At 48.5% G+C, this 16698-nt stretch overlaps 6 protein-coding genes across 6 annotated transcripts; 5 read left to right on the forward strand and 1 right to left on the reverse strand.

Moving 5' to 3' along the window:
* Positions 1-87: 87 nt before the first annotated feature.
* HD556DRAFT_388454 (GH3 auxin-responsive promoter) lies at positions 88-2453 on the forward strand. Its single transcript, XM_041310459.1, has 8 exons — positions 88-125; positions 174-879; positions 935-1176; positions 1228-1374; positions 1423-1608; positions 1661-1806; positions 1863-2035; positions 2089-2453. Exons 2-8 carry the CDS (start codon positions 276-278, stop codon positions 2343-2345), a joined length of 1755 nt encoding a protein of 584 aa, XP_041161343.1. The 5' UTR covers positions 88-125; positions 174-275; the 3' UTR covers positions 2346-2453.
* A 1148-nt stretch (positions 2454-3601) lies between these two features.
* On the reverse strand, positions 3602-5680 carry HD556DRAFT_1235478 (GH3 auxin-responsive promoter; the record flags this gene model as incomplete). Its single annotated transcript, XM_041297751.1, has 7 exons — positions 3602-3858; positions 3916-4088; positions 4145-4290; positions 4343-4543; positions 4591-4728; positions 4780-5006; positions 5077-5680. The coding sequence occupies 7 exons, from the start codon at positions 5678-5680 to the stop codon at positions 3602-3604; spliced, it is 1746 nt and encodes a 581-aa protein (XP_041161344.1).
* Positions 5681-7282: 1602 nt separating this feature from the next.
* HD556DRAFT_388679 (uncharacterized protein) lies at positions 7283-8158 on the forward strand. Its single transcript, XM_041310462.1, has 3 exons — positions 7283-7714; positions 7773-7981; positions 8050-8158. Exons 1-2 carry the CDS (start codon positions 7450-7452, stop codon positions 7973-7975), a joined length of 468 nt encoding a protein of 155 aa, XP_041161345.1. The 5' UTR covers positions 7283-7449; the 3' UTR covers positions 7976-7981; positions 8050-8158.
* Positions 8159-8641: 483 nt separating this feature from the next.
* Positions 8642-10952, forward strand: HD556DRAFT_388527 (cytochrome P450). The gene is made up of 11 exons (XM_041310460.1): positions 8642-8934; positions 8988-9312; positions 9362-9510; positions 9561-9676; positions 9729-9851; positions 9903-10092; positions 10147-10225; positions 10280-10405; positions 10463-10473; positions 10543-10672; positions 10726-10952. Exons 1-11 carry the CDS (start codon positions 8736-8738, stop codon positions 10805-10807), a joined length of 1530 nt encoding a protein of 509 aa, XP_041161346.1. The 5' UTR covers positions 8642-8735; the 3' UTR covers positions 10808-10952.
* A 551-nt stretch (positions 10953-11503) lies between these two features.
* HD556DRAFT_388554 (uncharacterized protein) lies at positions 11504-15309 on the forward strand. Its single transcript, XM_041310461.1, has 9 exons — positions 11504-12013; positions 12066-12242; positions 12310-12465; positions 12515-12622; positions 12680-12823; positions 12875-13037; positions 13093-13289; positions 13341-13485; positions 13535-15309. The coding sequence occupies exons 1-9, from the start codon at positions 11678-11680 to the stop codon at positions 15013-15015; spliced, it is 2907 nt and encodes a 968-aa protein (XP_041161347.1). The 5' UTR covers positions 11504-11677; the 3' UTR covers positions 15016-15309.
* HD556DRAFT_1365530 (uncharacterized protein) lies at positions 14656-16010 on the forward strand. The gene is made up of 2 exons (XM_041302769.1): positions 14656-15729; positions 15787-16010. Exon 1 carries the CDS (start codon positions 15107-15109, stop codon positions 15611-15613), a length of 507 nt encoding a protein of 168 aa, XP_041161348.1. The 5' UTR covers positions 14656-15106; the 3' UTR covers positions 15614-15729; positions 15787-16010.
* Positions 16011-16698: the final 688 nt, after the last annotated feature.

Below are 16698 nucleotides of genomic sequence, written 5' to 3' on the forward strand. Positions count from 1 at the left end.
AGATATACGCGTGGTGTTATGCCTGATATGCGCGATCATCGCGCGCGACTACCATCATCTGTGCCTTCATTATGATTCCCTGAGCTTGCGAGCCAAGGGCTGAGCCCTCACATGTACATGCCTAGGTACATCTCGTCATCTGCTGCAAACCTATGATCGCTGAAAGATGTCAGCAGCACGGCAGGCTTGCGTCCGACCAGCTTGAGACGCCTACCACAGGCTACGAGTCAACCACTATATAAAGATGCATTCCAACTCTACATCAGAACGTAACAATGTCTCGTCCTGAAACAGATCTCCTAGACTCCTTGCCCGCTGAACTATCTCAGCAGTTGAAGGATCGCGTAGATCGAGCTTTGCTCGAGTTTATACGGCCGAATTCTGCGTCTCAGTTTGCGCAGGAAGCTCCTGAGTTGGCCAAATTCCGTGAGGCCATCGCGCAGAACGATTCGATGGATGACAGGGAATTCCTACGTATCTTCCGAGAATTTGTCCCTACTACAAACTACGAACCTTACCGGCCGTTCATAGCAAAGTTTTTTGCGACCCCTTGCAAGGAGGCTGATGTCAAGAACATGTTCGCCCCAGGACTTCCCTACTTCCTCGCCATGTCTAGCATGACATCCGGCAAATCAGTGAAGACGTTTCTAAAATATCTGCCTCCCTCGCACCTGTTGCAACACCCTCTTTATCTAGCGCTTCCCCCGTCAGAGGGAACCACCTTATCACCGTCTTCTCTGAAGTATTCGCGAATCTTAACAATAGATTGCGAAGACGGTCAGTCCAAGCAGGTAACAGTCTGCTCGTTGAGCATCGGTTTTCTGCGAATGGCAATGAACTGGGACGTCGAGCATGACAACGAGAGGCTCGACTTATGGCGTAAGCCCTTCGCCCATTTGTCGCTCGTGAACACTGATTTCCAGCCAATTTTCAGTGCCGGGACAAACAGATCCATATGCGATCTCCTCGGTTAAGAGCTATCGGGCATTCTTCGTTTTGAATGCTCTGTTTGCACTAACAGACCGTGGGGTGACGACCATCCGGTTCTTCTTCGCCAACGTATTCGTCATTTTTCTGCAGTATATAGAGGATGAGTGGTCTCTACTCATCGACTGCATCGAGAAGGGCATCATCCCTGATGTCGAAAACCTAGGCCATTTGCGAGCACCCTTGGAGGTCGTATTTTTCTCATTTGTTACATTCCACTCGGCTGACAAGGTCTCTCAGAAACTGTTTAAGCCAAATTCTGATCGTGCTGCCGAACTTCGGGAAATCGGACCTCCTGGTATCCAGGGTTGGGCAGTCCGCGTGTGGCCTGACTTGACAAGGTTTATTGGTATCACCGGAGGGCCTGCTGCTGCCTCCGTTCCCAAGGCATGTCAAGTGTTGAAGGTCTACTGCTCAACTGATTATTGATACTAGATTACTCATGCCCTCGGACCTTCTGTCTTCACCCAGTCTCCTGGTTATGGTAGCTCAGAGGGCGGCGTCGCCATAACATACCACAAAGGCGACCCTAACACTGACTACAAGGTGGTGTTGGTGGATGTGGTCACCGAATTTCTGGATGTGCATTCCAACGAACCCTCAGAGCATGTACTGTCCATTGTAAGAACTACTCACCACGTCTCACCATTGTCTATACTCATCCCTGTCGTAGCATGAACTCGTAGCTGGAGGGCATTACGAGCCCGTCTTGACGACTCGCAATGGCTTGTGGAGATATCGCATGGGTGATGTCGTCATCGTTAAAGGCTTCGCTCCAGAAGACGGATTGCCCGTTATCAGTTACCTTCATAGGCGAGAGTGAGTTGCCGCGTCATCGGTTTCAGGAGCTGAGCTAACTTCGCCCGGCTTGGAAGGGGTGGAATTGTGATGGCATTCGGAACTACGTGCACCGAGTCCCAATTGACGAACGCGATCGTCTCTGCCGCTAATCGGTGGATCGGCCAAATCATGGATTTCACCATTGTAGGGGACGACCGAGACACTCCTATCACTTATGGGTATTTGGTAGAAATTGGAGGGGAAATAGGTTCGTGCTTACCTTGGAGCTATTTCACACGACGGGACTGAGTGTGTTTGCAGGAAAGGATGCGAGAATGGCGATACAGCAAACTTTTGAAGACCTCATGGCGGCAAACGACGAGTTTCGGACCGCCTTCTGGCAAGGACGAGCGAGAAAGCCGACCATTCGTCTCTTGAAGAAAGGCACCTTTACAGAATATCGCAGGGAGAAATGCGACAAAACAAACATCTCGATATCGCAGGTGAAGGTTCCCGTCGTCCTATCCGACCAAAAGTTTAGGGAATGGTTCCTGGAGAGAGTAAGGATTGAGCTGTAAGGGATCCCAAACTTTGATCACCAGACCCAATCTTGTAGAGGGAGTATGTAGAGACTGAAATCGTAGCACTCGCTGCATAGATTGCAGACTTGGAATTTTTATGGCCCAGGCTCATTTTACCTGATTTCTCTTAGCTACCCAAGTACCACAGTCGCCGACCCTGTTCTGCTTCTCAGGAGCCTGCCAATATTCCATGAAGCTGCATACCACACGAACTCAATGATAACAAGAATGAAAAAAAAACCGAGTGTGGTCTGTCCCATCCATCTGTGATTTGAATTTGCACGATACACTCCTGATCGAACTCAGATACTCTTCGTGTACAAGTCCTAAAACACCAGGGTTTGTCTCATCTGCTGCGGCGTCTAATACTCGGCGAGCCTTTTGTAAGTAGGTCGAACTGAAGCAGAATGCATCACTTTCACCTTCCGAGTTCACACTATCTTTGGAGAACCGAGGTGCTAAATATTGTTTATCGGAATCATGCCCTGCAATATTATGTAGTCACGGCCCGGAGGTGGAGACCACAAACTCCTTTGATACCGTCCCGATGAGTTTGATGTCCTGGGGTCTTTCCTAAGTTGGCCCGAAGTTTTACGCCTGGAAAACGACTATATAGTTCCTCCTATTGTGGTATGATACTTTTCCGTCAGAAAGATGAGTAGCTCCCGATATTATCTATGTAAAGCCCAGAATCTCGGCCTCCTGCATATTAGTGTTGCTGTGCTTTTGATTATCACCGTATCTAGATCAGGCATCATATCGTTATCATACCAGGATCCGACGGAATACGGAACACCGAACATAGATCCGGAAGAACGGGGTCGCAAGTTGTCGGTAAAGGTGAACATTCCACATCCGTGACCCGATGACCGACCGCTACTAGTATAAAGCAAACACTACTACTCATCAACAAAAAAAATTACCTACAGGCTAAAGTCCACAATACTGTGATATAGAACAGTCATGAGATGACTGTTCTGTATCTCAGTGTACGTGGTTTTCTCTGTCGTAGGCTCGTAGCCGCATTGACTTTCTTCTGTTTATTTACCGGCCGGGTCGACCCAAACACTGCTCCGGTACCAACATCTTAGTCTCTTCCAGGGGTTCACTTTCCGTATCTCTAGTATTTTGTTGAAGTAGCTGTCATTGAAAATAGCCCATGTTAATGCCTAGACGTCCGATAGAACGACTTAAGGGTAAATCGGCTCGATACACATCTGTGCGAGGAACAGACAAATTTAGACCAGACTCTGTTACAGCTCAATTACAACTTGTTGCAGGAACCATTCCCTAAATGTAGGGTCGGATAGGACGACAGGAACCTTCACTTGCGATATCGAGACGTTCGTCTTGTTACACTTCTGTTGGCGATATTCTGCAAAGGTGCCTTTCTCCAAGAGACGAATGGTCGGCTTTCTCGCTCGGCCTTGCCAGAAGGCGGTCCGAAACTCGTCGTTTGCCGCCATGAGGTCTTCAAAAGTTTGCTGTATCGCCATTCTCGCGTCCTTTCCTGCAAGCGGCAATGCTCAGTCCCATGGTGTGAAAGAGCCCCAAGGTAAGCACGGACCTATTTCTCCTCCAATTTCTACCAAATACCCATAAGTGATAGGAGTGTCTCGGTCGTCGCCTACAATTGTGAAATCTATGATTTGGCCGATCCACCGATTAGCGGCAGAGACGATCGCGGTCGTCAATTGGGACTCGGTGCACGTCGTTCCGAATGCCATTACAATTCCACCTCTTCCAAGTTGGGCGAGATTAGCTCAGCTCCTGAAACCGATGACGCGGCAACTCACTCTCGCCTATGAAGGTAACTGATAACGGGCAATCCGTCATCTGGAGCGAAGCCTTTAACGGTGACGACATCACCAATGCGATATCTCCACAAGCCATTGCGAGTCGTCAAGACGGGCTCGTAATGCCCTCCAGCTACGAGTTCATGCTACGACAGGGATGAGTATAGACAAAGGTGGGACGCGGTGAATGGTTCTTACAATGGACAGTACACGCTCCGAAGATTCGTTGGAATGCACATCCAGAAACTCGGTCAACACATCCACAAACATTAGCTTGTAGTCGGTGTTAGGATTGGTCTTGTGGTATGGTAGGGCCATGCTACCCTCTGAGCTACCATAACCAGTAGCCTGCGTGTGGATGGAAGGGCCGAGGACGTGAGTAAGCTTGTGTGCGGTTAGCTGTCCGGTGGGTTATAAACCTTCAACGTTCGACATGCCTTGGAAACGGCTGTAGCAGCCGGACCTCCAGTAATCCCGAGGAATCTTTCCAAATGAGGCCACACGCGGACTGCCCAACCCTGGATACCAGGAGGCCCAATTTCCCGAAGTTCGGCAGCACGAACAGGATTTGGCTTGAACAGTTTCTGAGAGACCTTGTCAGCCGAGTGGAATGTAAAAAATAAGAAAAATACGACCTCCAAAGGTGCTCGCAAAGGCCCTAGATTTTCCACATCCGGGATGATGCCCTTCTCGATGCAGTCGATGAGTAGAGACCACTCATCCTCTATATACTGCAGAAAAATGACGAATACGTTGGCGAAGAAGAACCGGATGGTCGTCACCCGACGGTCTGCCAGAGCAAACAAAGCATTCAAAACGAAGAACGCCCGATAGCTCTTAACCAAGGAGATCGCATATGGATCTGTTTATCCCGGCACTGAAAATTGGCTGGAAATCAGCATGCACGAGCGACAGTGGCGCGAAGGGCTTACGCCATAAGTCGAGCCTCTCGTTGTCATGCTCGGCGTCCCAGTTCATTGCCATTCGCAGAAAACCGATGCTCAACGAGCAGACTGTCACCTGCTTGGATTGACCGTCTTCGCAATCTATTTTTAAGATTTGCGAATATCTCATGGAAGCTGGTGATAAGGTGGTTCCCTCTGACGGGGGAAGCGCCAGATAAAGAGGGTTTTGCAGCAAGTGCGAGGGAGGCCGATACCTTGGAAATGTCTTTACTGATTTGCCAGATGTCATACTGGACATAGCAAAGAAGTATGGAAGTCCTGGGGCGAACATGTTCTCAACGTCGGCCTCCTTGCAAGGGGTCGCAAAAAACTTTGCTATGAACGGCCGGTAAGGTTCATAGTTTGTGGTGGGAATAAATTCTCGGAAGATGCGTAGGAGTTCCCTATCATCCATCGAATCGTTCTGCGTGATGGCCTCATGGAATTTGGTCAACTCGGGAGCATGCTGCACAAATTGAGACGCAAGGTTCGGCCGTATCATCTCGAGCAAGGCTTTATCTTCATAATCCTTCAGCTGCTGAGAGAGTTCAGCGGTCAACGATTCTAGTAGATCTGTGTCAGAACGAAACATTGCTGCAATATGATGTGACTTTGGAATGTGACTGTATCTAGCGTGATAGCTTGATGAATAGCCTGAGGGGTCCTGCGACAACTTTGGACCGATCGTGTATGAGCTTCACGTGACGCCAGTGGTGCTGACATCTTCCACGAGCAATTCCCTGCGCGGCGGCTCGTGACTTTACAGTTTGGTTCGTGCTTCTACGTGGCAAGTAGTTATCCTATAATAGATTTTTAGCGGATAACGGGGTGTACCTGAGTGTTGCACATGAATGCATGAAGGGTTTAGCCCTAAGCTCGCAAGCTCAGTGGACGATATGATGAGTGCACGTACATTGATGACAAGTGCGCGCGACGATCGCAGCGTACAAATGATGATGCAATCATGTTTCAATGGGTGGCGGAGCGCAGCAACCAGGAACATCAGAAAGCGATCATTGTGTACTTACTATCTAAGAAACTTTACAGGCCGCGTCAATGGCACCAGATTAGTGATGATGATCTTCTCTATGCATAGAAGTAGAAGGAAGACTCTGACAAGACGGCCCTTCCTTATAGATGCCGTTACGGCGCTCGATGAGCAATCCAATCTGGAAAGTTGAAACCGGTCATACGGGCCATTCACGCAGTAGCCTAGAGTGCCAGGATACGATATGTAAGGGACTTTGTTGTCGCGAGACATCCGGATCATTTCAGCTTCAACCGGACTGTCTCAGGAGTGTTGCTGGAACGTTTTCCTTGGGAGAGCGGAGGCGGGGAGCGTTCGGTTTCAGCGGCTGTGATACGATGCAACACGACATTGATTTGCTTTCTCCCTGGAAACTATTTCAGATACCAAAAATAGATTTCATCCAGATTACTCGAGAAGTGTTCATCCTTGTCTCCCTTCTTGCACCAACGTTGGACAAGAGCTTAGAGGCGTGGTCCGCAGCCACTGATGCAAACTTGCACGAGCGACGGACAGTCGCGGTGCACCGGCAATGTATGTGCTGGCCAGAAGCAGCAGCAAGAAACTTCAGGAGACATAAGAACGTTCAAATTAAGCACTCACAGCTGACTTACGCCGCGTGCAAAGCAGAATACGGACAAGATGCGGCAGCCCTCCTTTTTTGCTACTCCGATTTTGGCCGTTAAGCTTACGTACGTAACTAGTGTATTAGTCAGCAAACAAATTGAAATCGTTCGTTGAACGACAATTACATTGGTGATCCCTTCCGACCGTGACGAGCACTCCCAATGCTCTAGCTCTGCCAGTCCCTGTCAATACAGTTTGGATGAAATCCGAGGTTTTTGTGTTGCATATTGCTAAGTATAAACTCCTCGTACCATTCCAGGCTCAGCTTGTTTACAGCCTGAAATTTGAAACTTTGGCTCAGTGCACCACTTCAACTGGTGGGCACTGGGAAGATGGCGTGGGCCACTTCTGCGCTAATCGGTTTTTTTCATAAATATACCAACCACGTCTCAGTCATAATTTGTCTAGCACATTTCTGGTGACAAAGGATAGCGGCTTGTAAGCACTTGACCTCACACTCCAGGATTAATTGCGTGATATCACTTCCAGCCGTCTCTTGCAAGTACTACTCGCTGGAGTGTTCACCTCCGTCTTGTGATACGTATCACAGCTCAGCCCGTTACATTTCAATCTCAATCGCTGGTCTATGGCTGCGCGCACGAGTTCGTCGTCCGCGTTGCCAACAAACCGGACCGCCTATTTCGTTTTATTTGCAACAACAGCACCCCCGGGTTATGTGATCAAGCATCCTTTCACACCTTTGTATCATGAAGGAACTACGCAGACTTGAAGTACTAGATCCGTCGCTTATACTACATTGCACCGTTGTCCGCGTATACCTCGTCTCCGCCGACACGTGTGTCTATCCTTCTCGGGTGTTTAACACGGCATTCTTGAAGAAATATCCAGGGTCGCAATGTTTGCGCTGGTGTTGCGTCATCAAGCAACCATTTATGGGCGAACTTGCGATCAGAGGCATCGTGAAGCTATTACAAGGCCGCATGATGTCTTACGAAGGTTGTGGGAAAAGATGTTTGTATATGACTGTCTATTTGCATGGCCGGACACGTTGCATTGACAAAATGGATAGCTTCAGAAATGGAAGAAGCTATCTGCGCAATGTTCAGATGGTACCGCAACGCGCATTTTTCCATTGCCTATCTCCATCAGTTACCGACGCCGTCTGACTTCATCATGGATGAATGGTTCATGAGGGCGCGGACCCTCCAGAAGTTTCTCGCTCCACATACGATGAGGTTCTATCATAGAAAAGTGGAACTCACTGGCAATTAGAGAAATGCGAGCACGATGTTGAACTCGACGACCACATCTCGCTGATTACGAAGATTCCCTCTGATGATCTGCAGAGTTTCACGCCCATATTTTTCCCGCATGAAAAGATGGTGCAGGCATCGACCCGAGGACGGGTGTTGATGAGAATGCTCTTGTTCTCATCGGTGTTTGACCTGAGCATCATAATTATTAGCATACGGCGAAGGCAAGTGGGTATTCGTCAATGGAGGCGATGCCACTGGTGGGTGGAATTTCCTTGCATGGGCAGGACCGTTGATGACATTTCCACGCAACAGTATCCTAGATACCCCTCGGTGCTACATTGCATATGGATACATGGAGTTAGAGGCTGATGCAGCCTAAGCTGATCACGAGCCAATTATGTAACGTCATGCCATCATTGGATATTGATATACTAACTTGAATTTAAGCGACAAGATCTATTGAACCAGCGACGTGTCAGAACCCTCTTGCGTTAATCACGCATGACATGAATGGTGCTTCGAAACATCAAGAAACACAAAGTTTTCGTATTGGGGATATCGTGCCAGCAGGATCTTGTCTGACCTAATGCGTTAATAACAAATCGCTCATCATGTTGCCAAAGTACAGTCGCGGTTCCCGTACCAATCCGAGTGATACATATATAAGATGTTCCTCCGGTTTTGAGGTTCAACCCGGGCGCTTCACTTGGCATTCCTTGCTTAATGACCACGCCGCCCTTGCTCATCTCTTGCTCATCTTCTGCTAATAGCCATCCATGTCGACACTCACCGTTCTTACTTTGCAGTACCTTTGTCTTGCTAGCGCCGGAGTGTATCTGGTGAAGCAGATATTCACCAAGAAGAATCCTGCACCATATCCCCCTGGTCCTCGGGGCCTGCCTCTAGTTGGGAACCTTCGAGACATGCCTCATGTCAAGCCCTGGCTCACCTTCACTGAATGGGGCAGGAAGTATGGTAAAACCTTCCCGTTTTTCCAAAATCTTGCATTTTAATGTCCTTGTGCGCAGGTGATATTTCGCATATCAGTATTCTGGGTATGCACATCGTCGTGCTGAACTCCGTCAAAAGTGCGGAGGAAATGCTGGACAAGAAGAGCTCTATATACTCTGACCGTATGGTCGTTCCTATGAGTGGCGAACTGATGGGCTATTCGCAAACTATGGGTTATCTCCGTTACGGCGAACGCTTTCGCCTGTTCCGCAAGAATTGCCACCACATCTTTGGCAATCGTGCTGCCTTGGTTGACTACCACCCCGTCGAGGAGATGGAGGCCCACCGATTCCTGAAGCGTGTACTAGCGAAACCCGACCAACTGCAAGCACACATTCGACAGTATGTATTTTGTAGTACTACTGTTGGCTTGATCTTTGAATTTTTATAGCACCGCTAGCGCTATCGTTCTGCGCCTTTGTTATGGTTATGAAGTCAAGGAGCATGATGATCCTCTCGTTAACATTGTAAAACGCGCTTTAGAACAATTCTGTCGGTACGGCCCCTTTGGTGAATTTATGGTCGACTTCCTGCCATTCTGTGAGAACATAACATTTCGACGTTCTCTCAATAGCCTGATTATGTTCTAGTGGCAAAGGTCCCGGAGTGGTTCCCTGGTGCTGGCTTCAAACGCCTAGCCCGTGAGTGCCGTGAGATCACCGAAGAGGCGGCTGCTACACCCTACATTTTTGCAAAAGATCAGATAGTAACTAAGATTTTTAGTTTTCCCGCTACGCCCTATTGATCGAAATCTACAGGCTGCTGGCATTGCCCCGAAATCTTTTGTCTCAGATCTGTTCAAGGACCGTACTTTGACTGCGGAAGAGGAATACGTTGTGAAGTGGTCTGCTGGATCTCTATTCAGCGGTGGTTCCGACACGGTTCGTGCGGTTGAAACTATCATGTTTTTAAGCTAACGCTTGTTTGCTCAGACTGTTTCTGCGAACTACTCATTTTTCCTGGCTATGACACTTTTCCCTGATGTGCAGAAGAAGGCTCAGGCTGAAATTGATGCTGTCGTTGGTCCTAATCGTCTTCCCTCCTTCGCTGATCGCGCCTTCCTCCCCTACGTCGAGGCGCTTACCAAGGAGATTCTCCGCTGGAATGCCGTCGTACCTATTGGTGTGTGTATCTCGTTTATCGCAATCTGACTTGACCCACAGTGCGCGATGTCAGTTGAACACAGCGTCACTGAGGACAACATCCACGATGGGTATTACATTCCAAAAGGTTCTTTGATACTCCCTAATATATGGTTTGTACCTTCCTCATTGTGTATCCAATATATTAACTCTTTGAATTGTGACAGGTTCATGCTCAATGATCCGCAGACATATACCAACCCCTCGGAATTCAATCCTGAGCGCTTTTTGGCCAAGGATGGAAATGAGCCTGAGGCAGATCCTCGCAGGGCATGCTTCGGTTTTGGTAGACGGTAAGGATTAAGTCGCTGTTATATTTCTAAGTGAAATGCTAAGGTTCTGTTCCACAGGCTCTGCCCAGGTATGCGCAACTGACAGGGCGCTGACTGACAAGACAGTTTTCTGACCTTGGTTGCTTTTGACTGCACAGGTCTGCATCTCGCTGATGCATCCATCTGGATATGCGCCGCGATGTCACTTGCGGTGTTTGACGTTTCCAAGGTTGTTGAGAATGGCGTTGAAATCACCCCTGAAATTGACCCCTCATCCGGGTCGATCAGGTATGTCGCATATCTTAATATGACCACAGTGCCCTGAACATTCGCACTCGCAGCCACCCCAAGCCCTTTAAGTGCTCGATCAAGGCTCGCTCTGAAAAAGCCTTTGCGCTCATTCAAGAAGATACCGTTTACTGAGTATTACTAACCAGCGGTCAAACCAAATAGTTGATCAGTGTTGCGTAAATCTAGTAGTGCGAAAGTTATATAAAACACATAGCAACACAGTGCCGGTTGCAGAATTACTAGATCTGTCTCAATTGACACAGCTACAATGCCGAGAATTCATAGGTTCACTGATGGGTGTCCTATGCGTCTATGAAAATAAGGCAGGCAGCATAAAATGCACAATACAGGCATCTCAAAAATATCCTTGATCCCTCCAAAGTCCACCTCGACCGCGCCCGACCCCATCAACCTCCGGCAATATGTCGAAGCTCATTGAAATCACTACACCTCTGCGAAAGTTTAAAGGCCATGGAGATGGCATAAGGGCAGTCGCGGTGTTCCCCGATGGACAACGGATGGTTACGGGATCGTACGATAAGACGCTTCGTCTGTGGGACTTGAATACAGGTGTTGTGTTGAAGAAGATGGAGGGGCATCACAGTGAGGTGTGGGGATTGGCAGTATCACGAGATGGGCGATTGATAGCAAGCGGTGATTTTAACGGAGAGGTCGTTGTCTGGCACGGAGAAACTGGCGAGTCACTCACCCAAATGATCGAAGCCCACTCCGACTGGATCTCCTCGCTAGATTTTTCTCCCGGTGGATCAGCGCTGGCCACTGGTTCATGTGACGGGATGATGAAGCTGTGGAACACCCAAACCTGGCAGTTGGAAGGAAATAGTGGTAGTGAAGTCCGCTGTGTACGGTATTCGCCGTCCGGAGAACTTCTTGCCATCGCAGCAAAAGACATTATCCACATTTATAATCCAGGCACGAGAGAACGTATCACATCCTTCAAGGCTCACACAAAATCCAACTTATCACTCGCATGGACACCCGATGCGCACACGCCTCCTCACGGGTGGCGGTAGTTCTGATCCTACCATACGCGAATGGGATACAACAACCTGGCAGCAGGTCGGTGATCCCTGGATGGGCCATTCTAGCCAAATCAATGCCATTGCCGTCAATCCTGCTGGCATACTCGTCGCATCCGCATCTCATGACAATCATGTTCGTCTTTGGCGGCTCTCTGATCGACGAAGCGTTGCTACCTTCAAGCACGCATCCTTCACGAGTTGCATCACTTTCTCGGTGGACGGTAGTCGCATCCCCAGTGGAGGTGGCGATTGGATGGTCTCGGAGTGGGCAGTACCTCAGGGTATCAATCCGAAGGCATGTTTCCGTCTTTGACTGATATACCGTAATTTGAGCATGTTTCGTACAGATCCTAGCCATCACAACAGCCCGTGATGCATGCATAGATGGGCACCTGTCTACCGCTGAAGAACTGCTCACGCAAGATATCAACACTGACGCCAACAACCATACTTCCTACGCCCATCGCTCATTCGTGATGGCTCGACAACATAACTGGGACCGTGCCCTTCAGGATGCAATCAAGGTGAGTTATACGCACTGATCATGCCCCCCCCCCCTTTACATAAAAGGCTAACTCGACGGTGACATAGTCCATCAGCATCCAGCCCTCATTAACAGGCTACATCTCCAAGGGTATTGCCCTCTGCGGAGAAGGTCGCGTCCCGGATGCGAGGGCAGCATTTGATGTTGCATCAATGTACACGGACCAGGATTCACAAATCCTCCATTTCCTGCTCTTGATCAAAGTATGTTACATTTACCTCCTCATACTTTCTGCTTCATCGTGTATTTCAGGCCATTGCCCTCTTCAATGCAGACCAACATGACGAAGCAAACCTGCTCCTTAAAGAACTCGCTGCTGGCTGTCCAAATGCCGACACTCTCGCATGTTGCGTCGTGCAAGTAAGTATCATCCGTAGGTCACCAACACTAATCTTTGCAACTCGACTCACATGTTAGGCATATATGCGTCTTCAACTCGGAATCAAGGCCTTGGATGGCGCACGTCACGAAGAAGCCGCTGACCATTTCACTGCCGTTCTCAACTCCAGCGCTCTCTTATGGAGTTCACCCATTCATTTTATGTACGAGGACTTGGTAGTGGTACGTGAATACAGATCCGACATTCTTTTCATAACTGAGTCACTTGTCCAGCTCTTTGGCTGGAATCTCAAATCGTTGTGGCTTATTGCCTACCAGAAACAGTGCCAGGCTTTCTTTTACGCAGGCAGAGTTGATGAAGCACTCGAATCACACAAATTTATGATGGACAACGTCGACGAAACAACAAAAGCCAGCTGCCTTGACTGGTCCACTGGCAAGTCTTCAGTGTTATCACCGGAGGTTATAGTCCTCACCCGCATTTCACTCAGCTTTCAAGCAAGAATACAGCACCCTCTTTCTTACCAACGGAGATACTGCCCTCGCTGCAAGCGACTATGATAGGGCTATTGACCTCTACTCGGCAGTGATTGACTTGAATTCTGCATCTTATGCCATCTTTGTAAAGCGCAGTAAGGCAAAATTGGGAAAGATGCTATGGACGGAAGCACTTCTTGATGCGCAGAAGGTGCGATCGCATTTATCGTTCTTAACCTATACTTATCATGGTAACACCTAGGTCACCGAACTCAACTCTTTATCTTATGTCGGATACAGTTTGAAGTATGCAGCGCTTCATGGTGCACAACGCTACGATGAAGCGATGCAGGCATTCGAAGTCATGCTCTCAAAATTAGATAACGCTCCCGACAATGAGACACGAAGTAAGCCTTAGAGAGCTCGTACGTCGACATACGTTGACTATTGCTGCAGAGTTACGCCAGCAGTATCTCAGTCCATCCCAAGTAGATCGTGTTATTCGAAAGATCATCGATGCTAAACTTGACAATGCTCCGCTGCGTGTAATCGACACTACCAGCGGTCTCTTATGCGATCGAGAGACGCAGATACTCACCTTCAAAACGAGCATAGAGTATAAGGAGCTTGTATCATCAACAATCGCGCATCGGGATATCCAGATGAAGCACGTCAAAGAAGTGGTGACGACATACTTCCAATATGTCATGCTATCGCACAGGTGGGAAGGCAACGAGCCGCTGCTGCAGGATATCCAGGGCAAGGACATCTATAACTTAAATCCAGTTGGCGGCATCAAGAAGTTGCAGTCCTTCTGCCAAACTGTCCGTGATTTCGGGTGTCGCTGGGCATGGAGCGATACATGCTGTATTGACAAGAGCAACAGTGTTGAGCTTCAAGAATCGGTCAACTCCATGTTTGTCTGGTATCATCACTCCAGGCTCACAGTCGTATACCTCTCGGATGTTCCATCTTCGTCAAAGCCTGGCGCACTGGCAAAGAGTGCTTGGAACACACGTGGATGGACAGTTCAAGAATTCCTTGCCCCCAATGCCATTCTATTTTACCAGCAGGATTGGACTCCTTATCTCGGCGATCGCACTCCCAACCACAAGGATTCTGTTGCGATCATGCAGGAGTTGGAGGATGCGACAGGGATAGATCGACGAGCCGTTGCAGCCTTCCGTCCCGGGATGAGAGATGCCCGAGAGAAACTTCAGTGGGCGTCGACACGTGTTACCACATTCCAAGAAGACATTGCATACTCATTATCTAGCATCTTTGGTGTCCGCCTACGTGTTGATTATGGTGAGAAGAAGCAGAACGCGCTCGGGCGGCTCCTACAAGAAATCATAGCTCAGTCTGGCGATATTACTGCCCTGGACTGGGTCGGAAAGTCATCTGAATTCAATAGCTGTCTACCAGCCGACATCACTTCATACGAAGCTCCACCATGTAAGCTGTCATCTCTATCTGAAGATGAGATTCAATCATTGGTCTCCTCGCTGCGAGGTGTTGTGGCTCTACAGTCGGCTTCGAAATTATACCAGACACTTGACTCCCTGAGCGCTCCCCGTTTCGCGCACCGCCGGTTGCATTTGCCTTGCATCGTATTCCCGGTCACAGAAGTCAAGCGGAGGCCAGCTCATGACCAGGATATATATACGTATGAACTCAAGTCAGACGGGCTTCACAACTTGCACGTCACCACAGAAGACAAGTTCGCCCCTTTCTCACCGGCAAGGCCGCTGCCCACCTGGCAGACGATATTGCTCGTTCGTCCGTGGAGTCGCCATCTCCTCGGGCTGCATGACACTGCGGACGATACGCAGAGCGTGGACAACTGGCCTATCCCCGAATCTTCGTTGTACGATCCACCCGCTGCACAAACTGGGCTGATTACAGCAGTTTGCATAACTAATGGCGCAACCACATAAGTCACAACATATAACAACTCTTGAAAGACTTGGAAAATTTCGAGTGACGGAGTAGTAACACAGGCAAACACATCAAGTCTAGAACACAACTATGGATAATAGAAAGATTTCACCTGACCTCAAGCTCGCTGCCATCCGCCTTCACGAGCGGGGAATTCTCACCACTCGCGAAATACTTGATTGTGTTGGTTTTTCGAGACGGACCTTCCTTCGAATCTGCAAGCTCTATCGTGAAACGGGTGACGTCGTCAAGCTATGTAGTGAATACATCGGCCGGCCGAGGGCTTTGAACCTTGAAGATGTTGCATACCTTACGGAGCTCATTGCGCATCGTCCCGATTGGTTTCTCGACGAACTAGTTGGCCTCGTGCAACGAAACCGCTTCATATCACTCCACTACACAACAATTCATCGTGAACTTTGTCGTGCCGGTATCTCACTCAAAAAGCTTCGCAAAGTTGCCAAGGAACGTAACGAGGATGTCCGGGCTGACTTCATGCGAAGGATGGCACATGAGTTCAATGGTATCATCATCATCAGAGCTGTCAATGAACTCGGCACTCTTGTACTGAATTTTGCGTGTGCCCATGATGCATGACATGGAACACCGAATACTGAGCACTGAGCAATGGATCGGCGATCGCACAACAACTTGTCAACAAGTCAAATCAAGCCAAAATCGAGCTGAATTTTCTAAGTCCATTATCTTGATAAGTACTGAAATTCTCACACAGGGCTGCGCCATTACTTATGCAAACCGCTGTAATTCAGATTGCGACTCGCGAGCGTTGCGGTTGATTATTCACCTTGGACAGCCCTTTGGTGCGTTTTTGCTAGCGCGACAGCGTGAAGGAGAATATAAGAGGATCGCATCGAATGATGATATCATTGCACAGGTTAAAGACATTAGCTACTTAATGAACATCAAGACACTAGAGGTACTGTAGCTGCATCAGCACATTACTTAATTTTGTATCAAGTCATGTAATTTCAGTGAGCGTTTCTGAATTATGTAAGCGACACTATACGTTTTCACATCCGTCTGTATTGTGGGAAATATAGATTCGGATCCTGTCAATGCAAATTACAAAATTGAATGTTTACACGTTGCATGAAAATACAAATGTGTCGTCGAGATATCCATCGTAGCGCCGCTGACGCGCCAGTTCCCGACTCCACTGGCTCTTTCCATTTCCTGTTTTCCCGTCAGTTAGTTGTAAATTAGGGTTCGACATTAATGCCGAATTTGACCTTGCTTGCCTGCATCATGGGTCGAGTTCGCTATGCCGGAACCATTTTTTTTTGTATCTGCTGCTTGGTCTCTCAGTTTCCCACGGGAGGACTTACTTTCCCACGCACGATTTGGTAGAGAACGGCACGATTGTTGCAGACAAAACCCTCCTCCACTACCGTGGGAGTCGGGAATCTACCTCGTTCAATCGAGCTCCGTCCCATATCCGCTTCTTTAAATTCAGTCGATTTTCACCGTGACCAGGATCGGACATTAATGCACTGAGTTTAAGCGACAACTTGGGTTTGTTGTCCAACGACGTGCCAGCACCCTATTGCGTTAATCACGCATGGCATGAACGATACTCCATAACATCAAGATCAAGGGAGATAAAGTGTGTCGTTAAACCTTCGTTTTCGTACTGGTGACATTCAAATGCCAGCAGGATCCTG

This window comes from Suillus plorans, assembly GCF_016647745.1.
Source record: "Suillus plorans strain S12 chromosome Unknown HD556scaffold_22, whole genome shotgun sequence".
Lineage (NCBI taxonomy): Eukaryota > Fungi > Basidiomycota > Agaricomycetes > Boletales > Suillaceae > Suillus > Suillus plorans.